Genomic DNA, 18550 nt, shown 5'->3' with positions numbered 1-18550 from the left:
GATGCTCTCTGAGCAGCAGCTGGGATGGAAGAACAACAGGAAGAGAGATGTTGCATCTTGTGCATGTCTTGTACTACAACACACACACACACACACACACACACACACACACACACACACACACACACACACACACACACTTTAATCCAACTAAAACAGCAGTGAAAAAAAGAAAATATATACTCAGACATTTAAAGTCAAACTATCAGACGCTTCCATTTCACTGACCATGAAAGCTCCTTCTGGTGTCTCAGTGAAATCCTCAGTTCATTTCAAACATCCTGAACTTTTACACAAAGAGTATATTCTCTTTGGCAGATGTTGAAAGCATCAAATATTCTCAGGAAAATGTCGACTGTTGACATGAGATTTATCTCTGGTGTCATAAACATTCACAGAACACATTTAACATCTGATTAACATGATTCAATCGTTTACAAACTTTTTAAAGATACCTTTACACTTTATGTTATAATTGTTCACATAAGTACATGTATATAATTATGTAATGTACATAAAGCATACATGTATATTACATACATAAAGGGCTCCCAGGGTTATGTGTGCACTTTGCCTATGTGTATTATTCTATCACATAAAATTACACATCCAGTCAAAGAAATGTGTATTTCTTTGTTTCCATTTAAAGATTTTTACTTGTTCTCTTTTAGCTCAGGATATTTCCGCTCCAAAGGGAAATATCCAGTTTTTCAAATGCTAAATGATCCGTGCCAGCTTTCCTCTCACTGTGTCTGTGAGCCAGTTTTTTTGGCTGTGTGGTTTAGCACGGACGTTTCCTTTCCTGCTTAAACTCTCAGTCAGTCGTCCTTTTTCCACTGACAGTGAAGGATCTCTTTCAGCTCTCTGTGTTTTCAGACATTTGCGGTTATTGATCTTAACTAATTGGTGAGTTCTTTTTCTTTATTTTCTGTTTCTTTCTTTAAAAAATTGCTTCAGTATTCAAAGTGGTGATTGAGCTTCTTTTCATTTTACTGGACTTTTGATTGTGTGATGCCAGGTCAGAAATGGCGGGAAACCAGCAAGACATTTTCTCTCAGCCTCTTATATTTAGTTCTTTTCATTTTTCTTTCTTTGAATTTGAATTTTACTTTTGAAGTTTGACTTCTAGTTAACATTGTAAAATGGTTTATTTTAAGTCAAACAATTATCAATTTGGCAGCCAGGTGCCCAAACCAAACTAAAAAGTGAAAGGAAAGGTCTAATACATCCACCACCATCACCTTCTTAGTAGCTTACCTGAGTTAGGGTTAAAGTCAAGGCTGAAGGCTTTCACAGGTCACTCTGGGCAAGTGTGAGCTTAGACACAAAGCACTGTGTCTAAGTATGGTTAGCATTCTCATTAATGTTAAAGCCTCTGAAATTATGTAAATGCTGTGATATTCTCAAAAGTTTGGTTTTACAGTCAGAATGAAGATCGCAGCCTTCAATGTCAAGAATCTTGGAGTGAGAAAACTCAACAAAGATATTGTACGAAAGAATCTAATCAAGGTAAGTCATGAGACATTTACAACTTAATTTGATTAAATTATGATGCTGTTTTATTGTTGAAGTGTGTTTGTGTCATCAACAAACATTTAATTATAGAACATATAGCCACAATAAGAGTTGCTGACTTTTTTTGCAGTATACAGAGTTATTTAAGTTTGTTCACACTGGCTTGTAAAAGTTGATGTGTTGGATTCCCAGTGGTTGCTGAACTGTTGCACCAGACTTTAATTTCTTAAATGTATTTTTACTAAGTGGGTTCGTGTGTTTCTCTTAGATTGTGTCTCGGTACAGTGTGGTGGTGTTACTGGAGGTCCGGGATCCTAACGGCAGGGCACTGAACAAATTTCTCACAGAGCTCAACAGACAAAAGAAAGTCATCACAAACCACATTAACAGGCATTTACACCTGCTGACCACTGGAACTAACTGACAACAACAGTATTCCTGCTGTAATGCCGAACACACAATATGTACAAAACCTCCCAAAAATAAAACTGAACTACAGTTATGTCTGTTTTTGAACAGGGGGAACAGCTCTCGTCCATACAGGATGGAGATCGGTGCCCCAGTAGGACGACATTCCCACAGGGAGCAGTTTGTCTTCTTCTACAGGTACAATCATCTGACATTCATATGTTTCATAGATGTCTCACATGTCCGGAATTAAAAGCTCAAATCTGTCCAGACAGATCATTGCATTTAGGAGAAGATTTTAAGGAAAATATATTTTTTTTAAAAAAGTTTAAGATAATTCTCAGAAATTATTTCAGATATTCTTCAAACCAAAATATTAACTTTTGTTCTTCCACCGTCCATTTTATGCCACTTATCCAGGTCCAGAATGCAGGAGCAACAGTCTAAGGCAGGGGTGGGCAACTCCAGGTCTCGAGGGCCGGTGTCCCTGCAGGTTTTAGATGTGTCCTTGAACCAACACAGCTGATTTAAATGGCTAAATTAGCTCCCCAACGTGTCCTGTAGTTCTCCAGAGGCCTGGTAACAAACTAATCATGTGATTCAGGTGTGTTGACCCAAGGTGAGATCTAAAACCTGCAGGACACCGGCCCTCGAGGCCTGGAATTGCCAAGCCCTGGTCTATTTTTTCCTTTAAAAGAAATAAAAGCACTCTATGAATGTTTAAGAGAATAGGTGAACATGGCTTTTAGAAAAAACGCCTCCTCTCCCTCACCTACTCCAGCTGTTCTGGGAGGACACGGAGGCGTTCCCCAGCCAGCAGAGAGACACCAACCCTACACCAACCTGTCTGTCCCCAACACCCCGACACACTAAGAGTCAAAAACCTGGAGTGGGGACTCCACCCTATCCGGTCGTTAAGTGATGACGTGACGAATCCTACTTGCGGGCCTAAAGTAGTCTGCGTTTAATATGGCTTTTGTGTTGTTAACATGTTTAATGTTTTGTATTTTCTTCTATTTAATCTCAAAAAGCTCCTAAAACAGTCAGTGATCACTGTTGACTTCCCTCGGCTTTTATTACCGCTAATCATTTATTTAAGCTCAGTTTTTAAAACCTTAGGATGTAACTACAGCCCAGCCCATGCAGCAGTATATGATTGACTAACCTCGTATTGTGGATGGATTATCTCAGTTGTTCTCCTGGCTGAAGTTTGGTCCTTTTACAGCATCCTGCCATGCGATTACATTTGTTCCTGACCACCGAGAACACTCACGTTAACTTTTATCGAGTGGAAAAAAAGTTAGCATGTTTATATTATGCTAACATAGCTGTGTCACTAGCAGTCACGTAGCACATCATTATATACCAGCTAGCCAAACTTCAGTAACCCTACAAACGTCACTGCTGTTTAGTTTTGTGTCTTCATTGATGTTGGAAGTGATAACAGAGCTGTACGTTTGAATTTGTTTCCAAAACCCCGCAGTCAGGACATGCTATATTGTATTTAGATAGAAGCTAGCGAGCTAACTTCCTGCTAACTTCTAACTCCGTTAAATGTCATAAATTCCGTTTTCATGGATGCCTGGATGTTAAACTCAATTGTTACACCTGGTAGAGCAGAAAGCTGGTCATTTTATTAAAGATGAAAGACTTTAGACAGTTTTTCAACTCTCAGTAATGCCATAGTGATCATTTGATATATGGACCTGGAGCGGAGTTTAGGTCCAGACATGGCTAGTGATGTCAGACTTAACGACCGGATTCCTGGCCTCAGACTTCCTCAGACAACACAAGATTCACAACAATAAGCAACATCTCATGATATAAGTCATCTCAGTTTGGGCTGAGACCTTGGCTATAGTATGTTAGCATGAGGGAAACAGATGTGTGTGTATTTTCTGTCTCAGACAGGATGAAATGAGTGTGATTGACCATTACCAGTATGAAGAAGAAAACGAAGATGTGCTTGCCAGAGAGCCCTTTATTGTGCAGTTTCGCCGCCGTTCAGCCAGACGTATGTATGAGTGTGAGCTTTTGTCCTCTACTTCTACATTCACAGGGACCAGTTTGAAACTGGTGACGCTGCTCCTTCTTCCACGATACACGATTAATTGTCCATGAATGTCCATACAAGTATACAAATAAACAAGCACGACTGTGCATGTTCACCTGTAACTAACTGGTTATGTTTGTGCTTCCAGTTGTGAAGAAGCTTGTTCTGATTCCCGTCCACACCAAACCAAAGGATGCTGAACATGAGCTGCGTGCTCTTCATAATGTGGTCCAAGATGCAAGAAGGAGATGGGGCACTAATGTAGGCTGGAAATGAAAGAGTGACGAATTTACAGAATGGATTTGTTTATGATGCTAAATAACAATAATAACAATAATATGTTGATTAGAGCAGAAAAGGTCATTAAATGATTGATAGTTACAATCATTGGTCTGATTGTCATTCTAGACTCACAGCCCTTCACAGCAGCAGGCTTACTTTATAACAGTAAACTTTTTTTTATTTGTTAAGATAAAGTTATTGTTGACAAGAAGTCAAAATAATTTGCTTCTCACGTTATTTAAATTAATTTGTTCTTTGAAAACCAAACCTGTGCCGTTATTGTGTTTGACATATGAGCGTAACTAAAATGAAAAATCTGAAATTTGCTAAAACCTAAAGACTGGAGAACAAAATTATATTAAATGATATTGTTATAAAATATTTACCTTTGTATTTTCATATACATTGTCTTTCAGAGCATCATGATTTTGGGGGACTTCAATGCGGATGGACGTTACCTGTCAAACACTAAAAGGACGAACATCAGAATGAGCTCTCGTCCCTACTTTTGGTTGATCGATGAAGACGCTGACACCACTACTAGTGACCTTAATGACCACACATATGACAGGTATCTTTTCTTTATGTTGTTGTTGTCTTGCTCAGAGTCACACGATTTTATTTTTAGCTTAGAAAATATTTGAATATCTAAATAATTATTATTTATAAATATAAATACTTTCCTATTTTAAGATTAGGAAATCAGGGTGGGCAAGATCTGTTTCTATGCCTCACAATGGTTTCACTGCCTACACCTCCCTAGTTCTGTTTCATTACAGACTTAAAACAAAGAAAGTGAAACGCTTCTTGATGGCAAATTGTCATCTGCATGTTAAAAAACAGGCAAAGTCAAATGAAGGCATGATGGTGACTGTATTTCCTGCCAACAGGATTGTGGTGTTTGGAAAGAGGATGAACGATGCAGTCGTTCCTGACTCTGCAAAGCCTTTCGACTTCAAACGAGCGTACCACCTAACTGATGACACAGTAAGACATTTAATATTAAACACATTTAATTTAACATGGCAATGTTTACGTGCAAACATCTCACTTCACCGTTGTTTGCCATGTTTTTCTACTTGTAGACTCGATCCGTCAGTGACCATTACCCCGTGGAGGTGGAGCTTTGGGACAATTAACGTATGAAGAATCGAAGAAAAAAAGCTTTATTTTTACATTGAGAACCTGCCTTGAAGTGAGATAGCAAACAAATTTCACCCCCAGTTGTATAATCAGGAACCATGTATGTGTAGTTAAGTAACGGTTCATGTTAAAATAGTTTTTGCTGTCTTTTTTTCATATTATGTGCAATTTTATGTCAAAGAAGAGTAAATGAGGCACTCTACCTTTTAGTAAAATTAACAACTTTGTTTTTGGAGGAACTTCATAGAAAAAAAACAGGATTGAATTGATGCCCTGGGTTTCAATCAACCAACACAATGGCAAATAAACCTTTTGTCACTCGTTCTCATTTTCTGTCGTTCTGTTCCTGTTACTTGTGTCTTTAGTTAGATTATGTTCAGCCATTCACTCACGGTCTCTAATCACTAATCATTCAGTCTGTGCAAGGGCATAGATTTGGCATGGACGGAAGGGACGTGTCCCCACCAATATCCAGCAATTATTGAATTGTCCCCACCAATAATTTGATCTCTTCGAGTAAAGAAAAACAAACCCGATAGAAAGAAAAAAACGATCTGTCAGCGTCTCATTCAACGAGCGGTGTATAATAATGTTGCTGAGAGATCTTTTACTTTGTGTTAATCTTAGATGAGTAGTTTTATGGACAAAACCCACCAGGTCATTCAGTGTTCCCTTAGTGCTAATGTATCAGAGATGTTGGTGTACTATAACTGAAGTAATGTTGTTAAGTCCTTAAAGTCATATTCTTTTATTGTCACGACTGTATTTGAAGCTATTTTTACTTTTGTATGATACCTGATTTATATGGAATATGGCTGAAGTAAACTAAAGTCTAAAATACTTAGTCAGTCATTTGTTTAATAGTAATTTAACATTATATAATTCACATATAAAACTATGAATTGTAATTTTAAACGGTTTAAAAGCATGTAGAGTAGCATATGTAGGCAAGTATATTTCTCCTTTTTTATCAAGAAGCAAAGACAAAAAGGAAAAAATAAGAAACGGGGCAGGGGTCGATGGCTGAATCATCCGTCCCCACCAATGCCACAACCAAATCTACACCCTTGAGTCTGTGTATTGAAGAGTCTCAGATTGATCAGTTCATTGTCGTGTTATTGTTGTTGATGTTAGGTTGTCACTGTATGCTTTGCTCATTCTGTCCGTCCGTCCGTCCGTCATTTCCTGTTCCTGTTCTGTTCATTCACTCCATCTGCACTAAACACCAGCTTTCACCGCGAGTCCTGCATTTGAGTCATCACTTCCTCTCCTCCACACACGAAGCCCTGACATGAATGAGATGAAATATGGTTATCTAAGTGATTTTACAGGTTTTATTTAATAATATAGTTTTAAATTTTAAATAAGCATTTTGTTTATTTATTGTATTTTTGATTTGGATTGAATTTTGCAAATGTATCCAGTTACCTCATTAATGTTTCCACCCGGGGAGGGAGCCTGGCCCAGCTGCCACAGGGAAGAAGCAGGTTACACCCTGGACAGGTCTCGACAGGGTGCCAGTGGCAGGGCTACAAATGCAGCTATAAATGTTATCTTTGAAGCAGTCCTTGCAGACAAAAGTGACACCAAACAGAAATTTAACGAACCGGTCGCAAGTTTAACTTAACTGTATAGATGTAAAATTCTTCTGTGAGAAAAATACACCCCTCTCATGTATCGGACACATTGGCTGTTTTAATTGCTGCCTTTCTGTATTGTTTTATTTATTTGAGACTGAAGCGACAATGTCATGTAGTGTTAAGATAACAACTGCTCTACATACACTGTAAGTAACAAACTAATAAAGTATTCTCATTTTACCAAAACTAGAAGAGAAACTTGTTGAACAGCAGACATCCTGACTTTCTGAGGTAACACAGTCCGAGTTCCTGAGTTGAAGAAAACAAATATCTGTTTGTATTTATACTAAAGTTTTAAATTATCTGTATGAATTTGTACAGAAATGTCTTTAGAAGAAAGCTGTAAACATTTTGTTCTACTGTAGAACATTTTAACATCACTTTTTAATCTTTTAATTTTATTACTGATATTGATGCAAAGGTGCTGTCAGCATTATACCTTTTCTTTGGTTATATTTAGTATTTTGTCCAACAAAGAATTAGGAACCCAACTAGCATGACTCATTTGTTCTGTTAACACTTTGTTGCCATTGTTATTATGCAGTTTCAGACAGGCAACATAACAGGAAGGAAACAGCTGCTACCACAGCCTTTGTGAAACAGCCACACCATCCAGTCAAGATGTCTCAGTGGTGTGGGTGGGGGAGGACATTTTTTGTTTTTTTGCACATCAACAGGAAGCATCCTGTATTTTAAAATAACCGGGAAGCAAAAAAGAAGCGGGAATATTTGTGTGTAGGAAGAGATGAAAGGCACAGCTTGAGTCACAGTGGAGGAAAGATTTTTTTGTTATCAAGTGAAGCTTTATATATCTCTGAGGATAGAGGAAACTACATTATGTATTTGGTATATGAATGGATTGTCATGACCACAGCCATGGATAAAAACATGTCACACAGCCATACCTCACTGACCCTTTAGACATCTATGTGTTATCCTGAGGCCCTTTCTGACATCATTTCCACAAAAGAACGTCGGGAAATGTTGCTTGTAATCAATGATTTTATGATTTGATTACTCTGCAGCTCTGCATTTGGTCTGTGCCATCTCTCAGGGAAGTGTCTGCTGCATGTATGCGCATGCTCATACTGCGTGGGCTGTCTCTCTGCCTGCAGAAACAGTCAGTCAGTCCCATTGATAGCAAGGACAATTCGAAAGGACATCATAGCCAGATTGGTGAATTCCTGTTCTTAGTTTTCTGCATTTTCTACAGAAAAGGTAAGTTTGAGAAATAATTGCAGGCAATTGAGCAGCTGTTTAGTTGACTGGACTTTTGCATTGTGTAATTCAAAGTTAGAATTGGCGGGAAACCAGCTCGGCTGCTGTGAAGCTGCCAAAATGATTTTCAGATTATATTCATTTTGTTAGGGGAAGTTTTTTGCAGGTGGGAGATATTTATCTGCTAAAGTCAGCCAAGCAGAAAAAGAAACTAATAATAATAACAATAATAATAATAATAATACTATAAAAAAAGTCTTGAGGTGTCAAATAAGAACATCTACATCACAATAAAAGGTGTTGATAAATACATATTTCAGGAACTGTTAGAAGAACGCGACTGGTTTTGACTGTTCAGATTTGTTTCAGTTTTAAATGAAAGAGTTTCCTGCAACCGCACAGTGTGCCAGTTTTAGTGAGTCATCTTCACTGCTATGATCACTTTATTATTCATCTATTGAGTGAACTGTTGAGGATCTGCACCTGCAAATTTAAATAGACTGAATGAATAACAGTTAATTTCTATTCATGAACAGTGTTTATTAGGGATGCACCGATACCGATACCGGTATCGGGTATCGGCCTCGATACCACATTTTCTAAAGTACTCGTACTCGTTAAAAGTCCCCCGATACCGGGTGCCGATACCACGGTCTGAGACCTGTCTATGTTTGAGCAGCATGTAAGGGGTTAATCACAGCCGCCGAGTGCCCGCCCCCAGGATCCGGGTGCCCGCCCCCAGGCCCCGGCTGCATCTCAGAGCTGGGAGAAGGCGAGGCGAGACAAGTGAGCCCTGTGGAACTATTTCAAAGTGAACGAAGACGCGAAAACAAAGGCAGACTGCAAATTGTGCTCAGCGAAATTGTCCAGAGGAGGCTCTAAAGGTAGCGCATTTAACACAAGTAATTTAATCAAGCACATGTTGAGTAAATGTTCTTAATTCCAAACTAGTCCCTTGTTTGTTTGTTTTTTGTTAAATTATAGGACTAAAGCTGTTACCTGTAAATTTAAATCATGTTTTTATTAAGTACTCGGTATCGGTATCGGTATTGGCGAGTACTGAAATGCAAGTACTCGTACTCCTACTCGTTTCCAAAAAAGTGGTATCAGTGCATCCCTAGTGTTTATGAATAGCATGTGCTATTCATAAACACTGTGTCAGTATTTCTTGGTAATGTGTCAACAACACTGCTGTCTGCTTTATGTCTCTTGTGGCTATTAATGAATAAAATCACACTAAGAAAAACACTTTGCACTTTTTTCTTCTACTGTCTTGTACTTTTTCACTCTATTTTATTTAAAGATAAGGCTAAATGTATTAAAATTATATAATCTTTCCATGCTAATAAAACACATATAATAATATAACACAGATAATAAATTAAATAATCCTATTTTCTGTACACTTCTGTGTGGTTGTGATCATGGTTACACACGGTAAAGCCAAGTTGTTATCTACATTCACCGTCCCAAACAATAATTGTGTAAATTTAATCAAGATATTTGCTCCTTGTTTATTTCCAATGACTAAATTTGGCTCTGCACCTCTCACAGAGGCTCTTGACCAATTCCTCCCTGCTTTGCATCTTTTTTATCATCACCCGAGTTCTTGTGCTCTGGTTTAAATATATATTTTTTTTATTTTAAAATGTTTAAACTAATACTTTGGGTGTAGAGCTAACTACCAATATTTGTAATGTATTAGACAAACATGGAGAACATCAGCACACTCCATTATCCCTGAGTTGCTAATAAGTTGCTAAACGGTGTTATTGTTGCTGAAGTCTCTGTTGTTATTTTTTTATTTTTTTTATTTTGTTTTTACAGTGACCATGAAGATTGCAGCGTTTAATGTGAAGAACCTTGGAATGAAAAAAGTCAATAAGGACATTATACTGAAAAACCTTATCAAGGTAAATCATGGTCGTGGAGCACACTGTGACCTTTTTGACTTACTTAGAGTTTTGATTGTGTTTATTAGTTTTGTGCTATTGAATGCAACATGAGGTTACATTTGTTTGGTTTTTTTAAACACAGTAATCCACCACTATAGTCTGTGCCCTGTTCCTTTTTTTTCATATCTCACAAAAATAAGTATATTATCTAAATGCTAACAACGCATAGCTGATTATAGGACCATTAATTTCTTTCATTTTCCTGATGCTGTTCACGCTGGCTCATGAAAGCTGATGCATTGTTTAAATTTGTGGTGCTTGCTTAATTGTCTTTGATTCTTCTTCAAATTACTTCTGATATTTTATTTTATGCTACCGTCTTTAAACGTGTTTTTACCGTGTTCATGTGTTTCTCGTAGATTGTGTCTCGGTACAGTTTGGTGGTGATGCAGGAAGTTCGGGATCCCACTGGCAAGGCGATGGAAAAGTTTCTCACGGAGCTCAATGAATATAGGTGATTCATCTCACATTATATAACCTGTAACAATCACAGAACATCTGAGAGGTTTACGATGAAGCAACTGTGGCTTAGCGAGTTGTTGTTTTAGAACAATGTGACTACCGCTATTAGCCAGTTATTAAACTGGGTGGGAGGAGTTTTGGTTTAAACTGGCTGGAACCTTCATGTTTTTGCTGTTTTTTTTTATATACAGAATGTTTTATGTACATTCAATACAGATTCTATGCTCAAGAAATAGGTTTGATACTTGAAAGCTGTTAAATCGTTCCTTATTAAAACCACAGAATGAAGACCAGCTGTAAAGTTTCAGCAGCTGTGCGTCACATTTTCACTGGGATTTAAATTGCTGACACGTTTAGTCACACAAAAGAGAATAAAAGTTAAATCTAGCTGTGTTGTGTTTTTCAACAGAAAAAACAAATCTCATCCATTTAAGATGCTGAGCAGTAAACCAAAAGGACGAAACTCTCACAGGGAGCAGTTTGTCTTCTTCTACAGGTATCCATCACGAGGTTCACAGTTGTGTTTCTGCAGCACCACCTGCTGATTAAAAACATTACAATTTGTTTGTGTGTGTATCTCAGATAAAGGGAATAAATGTTATTTTGTACCAAAAACTATTTTTTTCTTTTAACTTTTTAAAAGGTTAAACTGAAATCTTTGAACCAGTTTTTGAAAAAATAACAAGTTAACTTCAATTTTAATCTTAAAACTAAAAATAAATATGAATATGAAATAATAACACAAAAGTACAGGAATTGTTATTCATAGCAATAAGTAAGTCCTTTTCATATTTCAGTGTTTCTGTTTAGCATCCAGGAAATTAATCATTGTCAATCTATCATCCCCAGAAAAGATTAAAATACAGCTGTTTATCTTTGTGTCTCAGACATGATGAAATAAACGTGACAGATTACTACCAGTATGAAGAAGAAAACGAGGATGTGCTCGCCCGAGAGCCCTTCATTGTGATGTTTGGATGTCCAAATACAGGTTTGTATGTGTATATGATCTTTGCTTCAGATCAGTCTGACTTGGTTCTCCCGTTTCAGGATAAACACTTAAATCCATTTACTATGATTTAAATGTATTATTTATTATTGTTAAATTAGTGGCACAGATATGACCAAGAACAGAAGAAGTACAACAATTTTACTATAAAAATCTACTCTAAGTGCCCAAAGTAAATGTAGTCATTATGTAGGATCATATATTAACCATCCATCTATCTTCTTAACTACTTATCTAATTTGGCGACACAGGTGTTGCGTGTGTACCGTCTCATTAGCCCTTTGGCAAAAGGCATGGCACATTCAGGACAGGTCACCAGCCCATCACAGGGCTACAGACAACCATTGATGCTCACACTCTAAATTCACAAGTTAACATAACATACATGTCTTTGGACTGTGTGAGGAAGCCAGCGTACATGAAGAGAGGTCATGCAGTCACAGCGAGGACACGTAAACACAGAAAACTCCCAGCCAGCCAGTAGATTCATACCAGAGATGACTGCAAAATTAGTGTGTACATTACTTTAATATTAAAGCTGGGGATTTTTTGAATTTCTCAAACATGTATGAATTACTCATATACTTTGTAGCCAGTGTTGGGGAGTAACGAAATACATGTACCGCCGTTACGTATTTAAAATACAAAATATGAGTAACTGTATTCCGTTACAGTTACCGTTTAAAAAGGTGGTATTTAGAATACAGTTACTTTGTTGAAATAAATGGATTACACTGCGGTACTTCCCTGTTTCATATTGTGGCGGGTCAGGACTGTTTGGGTTTTGTTTGACAGCTACGTTCTGTTCAAGAGGCAGCGTTACGGTTGCCATGGTTACAGGGTGACACTCTCTCTGTGTGTGTTTCCTGGGTGAGAGAGGCCTTTTTGTTGTTGTTGTGCTAAGCTAACAGGCAGAATGCTACAGGTATAGCTCTAAAGAATGTAGCATCATGGGCAGTGTAGTCCGTGCTGCAGGGAGAATGGACTGCCATACACGTTATGTGTCTGTGAGCGAGGGAGGGAGAAAAAGGAAAAGTACGAGCTGTCATCGAGCAGAAACGGGAGCTGGAAGCATGTAAATATAATAATAACCACTGCAGCCAAGAAGAGAGCCTGACGAGCCCAGTTGTAAGTAAGCTATTAAGACTCGACTGTACACCGTGTTCGTGTTTTCCTCTGAAACAATAAGTTCCGTTGGAGCAGCCTTTCAACGCCTCTCTCTGTCTCTCGCTAGCAAAGTTGACCCAGACAACAAAGTAAAGCTAGTTTTCGGCTACGAGCCCCCCACCGTATTAGTCAGAGGTCCCTTTACTACGGTTCGGAGCCGCGGACCTTCAGTAACAGTAATAAATCACAGCAATAGTACATTCACGTAGTTGTAAACAGCATGATAATATATTAAGTAATCCAAAGTATTCAGAATACGTTACTCTCATTGAGTAACGTAACGGAATACGTTACAGAATACATTTTGGGGCATGTATTCTGTAATGGAATACATTTTAAAAGTAACCTTCCCAACACTGTTTGTAGCTTTAACTATCATAAAGCGGCCAATAGATGCCTTGATGCTCAATCATCCAGGTAGAATATCTCTAAAAGTTTCTGTAACATTTTCAGTGGAAAATGTTACATCCAGGTGAACAGAAGCATATCTTAATATATCATTTATTAGTAGATTTATATTTCAAAATATACAAAGTAACAATTGTTTTGGTGTGCAGTATTTTGGAATCTAAAATAAAGAAGAAAGTAAAAAGCATAGAAATAAGGTACAAGAATATTAAAGCTGTACTTCAGGAAAATACTTGAATAGATATGCAACAGATTTTTCACTGTAAGACTTACAGTATTATAGACAAGGGGCACCGGGGCAAACAGACTCAGTCTGTGCCACCCAATACAGTCACCTTACTAAAGTCACTGGTGCCATCTCATCAAAAGTAAATCAGTAAATTGTATGTTTATAACGTCTCTTTGTGCTTCTAGTTGTGAAGAATCTGGTTCTGATCCCAGTCCACATTGATCCAGATGATGCTGAAAATGAGCTGGAAGCTCTGGATGATGTGGTTGAAGATGCAAGGGAAACATTTGAAACTGATGTAAGCTTTAAATCAATAACATATAATCAATATGTTGAATATGGTACAAACATAATAAATATTTTATTTGATTATCAAGTAATCACATTTTATTCCATAGCACATTTCATACAAGTTAGTGCAGTTTAAAATACTTCATTACCTCTGCTGATGTTAGACAAGCTGATAATAAGACACAGAACTGAAAAGGTGTAAGCAGGATGAAGGTACATCAAAGTAAAAATAACTTAATAAAAATAATGTTAAGAAAAAACCTGAAATGCCCACACTGAGGGTTCAAACTCAAGCGCACGAGCTATTGTCCTGAATATCATTACTTATCCTACTGATATAAACTGACCTGGTTTGTACACAGGGTTACACGGCTGATATAAGGTAGGATAGAGAAGAAATATCTGTGTTCTTAATTATATAATTTATATAATTAGATATTTAATCATTATATCATTTTAAAATGTTTTTAAATCCCAGTTTTTAATGCCAATATATGTGCTCTGTGTGGCGGTCTGTTCACAACCATACATACATTTTTTTTTTATCTCAAAGATAGGAAGCTCCCTTTGTGCAGGAGGTAAGAAATATGAGACAAATATGAGGCAATCTGAGACAATAATGCTATGTAGAGCATTCGACTTACAATGTAACCAAACAGATCCATTATTAAAGTAAAAACTAATTCCTTGTATAAATTTAAATGCAAATATTATGAAACATGTTAAAGCACATAGTGAAAACAGCAAATATCAGATCAGATGACATCTCAGCTTTGTGCCAAATTTACTGTTGGCTCAAAGCCAGCCTGTCTGACATTAAGTGTATTATGGACCATGTTTGTTTTTTTTAATAATTTTGAACTGACAGTATAAAAGATACCGTTACTTCTAATAATAATAATTGATCATTATAATAGGTAAAAAAAAGCCCTCTGCCCTAATCCCAGTAAATATTTTCTTGATGACTTTTATCTGATGATATGCTCACATGCTAACGTCTTATCAGTCACATCTCAGTCATTAGGCAGGGAGAGCGCAGCTTCAAGTCTGAACCTCTCCTCATTCATAACATCTGGTTTAAAAACACCAAGGGCCACATTAACTAACTACTTACATCGGCTCAAACTGAGTTTGGGCATAAAAAATGGATTAATGTGGGTATTTACAGGCTTCATAAGAGGATTCCAAAAAGTCTCGGCTGGTGTTACATTGTTTATATTGTTCCAGCTAAAATTTTAGTGGATCTTGCAAAAGTTATTATATAATGTTAACGGACACTTTCCAAATACTAATGTGAATTTAAAAGACATTTTTAATGAAAAAAGAATAATAAAAAGTGTAAAATGAAAATCGATAATAGCACTGATGTAATCAATATGTGTTATAATTAACAATGCTAATTTTAATTTTGCTTTTTCCTGCAGAACATCATGATTTTGGGCGACTTCAATGCAGATGGACGTTACCTGAATGATGAAACTAGGGAAGCTCTAAGCATCAGTTCTCCTCCTTATTATTGGCTGATAGATGAAGATGCTGACACCACTACTGGGGCTAATGACCATACCTACGACAGGTTTATTCAGAATTGCCATTTCTAATTCTACCGTCACTGTCTGCAGGGACTCTGTATTTTTTTTTCACATATTCTTTATCTCTGGATATAGTGTGTGTTGTATTTTGTATATATATTTACCGTCGTTTAGCAGCAATATGGGACAGTACGCTAATTTCTTTGTACGATTGTACATAGTATGACAATAAAGAATTAAACTTAAGGTTAAGTTACATTTATAAGATTTAATCCAAAATTTCATCTTTGTGTCTCTAGTCAAATTCAGTTATCAAGTGTTAAAAGTAGACAGGGGGGCAGGGCCTTCTCTACAGTGGAATCAGATCCCAGTTTGATTTGGGAGGTTGACTAAAACTTTCCTTTTGATGAAGTATAAAGTTAGGGTTGTATCAGGTGACCCTGAACCTTCCTTTGGTTATGCTGCTATGGTCTTAGAGTGCCGCGTGACTTCCTGTGATACACTGATGGACAACATTTCTTTTCTACTGAGTCTCTTATTACTTCTCAGGTATTTATATATCACTGCTCGCTAATTAATGTGTCTTCCACATACTGTCGGGTCCTTATGCTGCAGTATAAACCAACATGTTGTGATTTGGCACAATAAAAATGAACTTGAATATTTCAGTCTAGTTTTCTTAATCATTGAGCGTTAACGGACTCATTACTGTCCCCAGATGTAGACGAGCAGTAAGCACCCACTGGAATCGAGGAACAAGTGCAATCATAACCTATTTATTGACTCAGTACATTACAGAAAATTTTTGTTGAACAGTACAAAATATTTCAGCAGCCCTGCAGACCAGCTTGCTGGTTTGTAAAACACATCTGTTTAACCGCCTGCTGTTGAAGAACAGTGGGCAGCTGTTGCCTTGAGCTTGGGTGTATCACTGAAAACATTTGTATAAACTGGATTCCCTGCATTGGTACATGTCACAGGAAAAGTGTGAATGATCTGATTACATATAAATCTTTCTCAATTCAAATAAACGCACAATGGTGTCGATGAAAATGCACAGAATGGTGACTGTATTTTCTGCCAACAGGATCGTGGTGTATGGAGATGAGATGTATGATGCTGTTGTTGCTAACTCAGCGAAGCCTTTCAACTTCCAGAAAGCCTACAAATTAGGGAAGAAAATGGTAAGACTTTTCACATGGAAGTGTTTACATGCAAACACTCGTATTATAACGTTGTGCATTCTCCACCATGCTGTCTTCAAAAGGATTTCTGATTATATTCAGGCTCAATCCATCAGTGATCACTACCCTGTGGAGGTGGAGCTTGAAGAGGATTAACATTTGAAAATGAGCTCATTGAACCTCCAGCAAAGAAGAAAGGTAATTTTTACCCTATGAGGAATATATAGGTGAATGGGTCACCTCAGAAATATTTAAACTTTACAATAGAGATAGCAATCCCCTCAGGAGACGTTTGTAGAAAAGATAATAAATGAGAAAAGCCCACTCTGCTCACTGAAAAGAAAACTACAAATACACTTCCATTTATATCTAACGCAGACCCGAGCACACATGGATCACACCTGGCTAATCGATTATCCTCGTGTGAGGTCAAGGAGCAATTAGGATCCAAAACAAAATAAGTGCATATCATGCATTTATTTTCATGCAATTTGAATCAGATTATGAGACTAATGATGCAAATAAAAACAAGAACTCAAGTGATGCAGAGCGAGAATGGACATTAGTTAAATTAGTGGAAATTTGTTAGCAAAAACGGCAAAAGCACCAATGACTTTTTTATGGATCCAACTTTCCCATAAAATTGAAAAACATGACATTCTCTGGAAAAAAAAGTGTTTGGTAGATTCTGCTTTGCTAGAATGAGAGAATGTGAAAACTATAACAAGATGGATTGGGGACAGTGAAGGAAATCTGGAGCTTCAGTTAAAAAATGTTAAAAGTAAATAAATGTGACTTTTTCTCCTTGGTTCTGGATGAGCGCTCTGATGTCTGACACAGTTAATCATCTGTTTATGTGGGACAACACAAGAGTTTGACATTATGGAGGAGATGCTATCAAAGCACTCAATGAAAACTTCTATGATCCCCAAATAGGCGTACACTGAATTCAGACAAACTGGGAGGTGATCCATCTGATGCCTGTCCAGGCAAAATGTCAGACTTTTGAAGCAGAAGATAGAGTGACTCAAATGAACTCAGACCTGAAATTAGTATTTTTGTACTTTATCATACACAGGAAGGGGGGGGGGGGGGGGGGGTATCAGTCTGTGTAAACATGAACCATGTGTAGATGTTAACGTCATCAGGGTGAGAGCAGTCAGTCAGTATCACAGCTGGATTTTTATTCTTGCTCTCTACATCAGATGTGAACAAATGTCATTTCATATTTTTTTAATTTCTCTTATTTTTTTTATTGAAATATTCTTACTTTACTTTTAGTGTAGTTTAACGTGTGTTCTATTTGTGTGAAGTTTGGGTGTTTTAATACCTTTTTTGTGGTTAATCAGTTCATATTATTTTTTTCTGTTTTATCACATTTTGTCACAACGTATTATTCGCTATTTTGAACCTGCATGGAAGTTGCTGTACACATAAGCTTTCATTGATAAAACCTTTGAACGCTTATATGAGCTTAATTCTATTTCTGCTTCTTTTGTTTTCTTTGTACCTTTTTGTGACTCTACATCAAACAGGTTCAAAGAAGAAGGCTGTCAAAAGACAGAGGGCCTTGCAGAACTCATCATTTTAAATAAGAACACCAAGTTTTTATTGTTTTATCTACAATAAACTAATCTGAAAGAATGAAATCTGGTTTGAAAGGTTATTCATTTTTGTATTTTGTTTTCCCACAATAAAAAAACTCTAAAAGACATCAACGCTCAGGTATGCACCGGCTCACTCCTGGTGGCTGCTTGTCAGGGCCTGGCACCTGTGGCTCGGTCGGGCTCCTTTGGGGCTGGGGTGCCCTTGGCCTCTGGGCCTGGGGCTTGGACAACTCTGGCACAGCTGGCTGCCGGCGGAGTGGACCGAGCCCGTCACTGCAACCCCCTCTGGCTTCTGCTCCACGGCTGCTGGGTGACCCCTCATCTGGGGCTCTCCTCAGCTCTTTCCGGGAGAGTGGCATGGCTGCCCCTCTGTTGGTCTTCCTTGGAGAGATAGAGGCAGTCGCTTCATATATCTGTTGTTAAGCTTAACGCTGGAACGCTTTACAA

At 37.5% G+C, this 18550-nt stretch overlaps 2 protein-coding genes and 1 long non-coding RNA gene across 4 annotated transcripts; all 3 read left to right on the top strand.

Annotated features, from left to right (window-relative positions):
- Positions 1–836: 836 nt before the first annotated feature.
- Positions 837–1943, top strand: LOC148102838 (uncharacterized). The gene is made up of 3 exons (XR_015719060.1): positions 837–906; positions 1424–1509; positions 1784–1943. It is a non-coding gene; the product is annotated as an uncharacterized LOC148102838 (long non-coding RNA).
- A 97-nt stretch (positions 1944–2040) lies between these two features.
- Positions 2041–5600, top strand: LOC102786241 (deoxyribonuclease-1-like). The gene is made up of 6 exons (XM_087841083.1): positions 2041–2121; positions 3831–3937; positions 4125–4237; positions 4675–4829; positions 5149–5245; positions 5344–5600. The coding sequence occupies exons 1-6, from the start codon at positions 2060–2062 to the stop codon at positions 5395–5397; spliced, it is 588 nt and encodes a 195-aa protein (XP_087697209.1). The 5' UTR covers positions 2041–2059; the 3' UTR covers positions 5398–5600.
- Positions 5601–8178: 2578 nt separating this feature from the next.
- Positions 8179–16705, top strand: LOC102779615 (deoxyribonuclease-1-like). 2 transcript variants are annotated; one of them, XM_006807373.3, is made up of 9 exons: positions 8179–8259; positions 10087–10172; positions 10574–10668; positions 11086–11172; positions 11564–11667; positions 13675–13787; positions 15205–15356; positions 16400–16496; positions 16599–16705. In XM_006807373.3, the coding sequence occupies exons 2-9, from the start codon at positions 10092–10094 to the stop codon at positions 16650–16652; spliced, it is 783 nt and encodes a 260-aa protein (XP_006807436.2). In that variant the 5' UTR covers positions 8179–8259; positions 10087–10091; the 3' UTR covers positions 16653–16705. The 2 variants fall into 2 exon arrangements, with proteins under 2 accessions (XP_006807436.2, XP_087697208.1); XM_087841082.1 differs by lacking the exon at positions 8179–8259 and adding an exon at positions 9011–9143.
- The last annotated feature ends 1845 nt before the right edge of the window (positions 16706–18550 follow it).

The sequence above is a fragment of the Neolamprologus brichardi genome, chromosome 5 (assembly GCF_056152115.1).
Source record: "Neolamprologus brichardi isolate AB-2024 chromosome 5, ASM5615211v1, whole genome shotgun sequence".
In the NCBI taxonomy this organism is placed as follows: domain Eukaryota; kingdom Metazoa; phylum Chordata; class Actinopteri; order Cichliformes; family Cichlidae; genus Neolamprologus; species Neolamprologus brichardi.
Note: the sequence above shows the minus strand (reverse complement) of the source record. Positions and strands in the feature narration are given on the sequence as shown.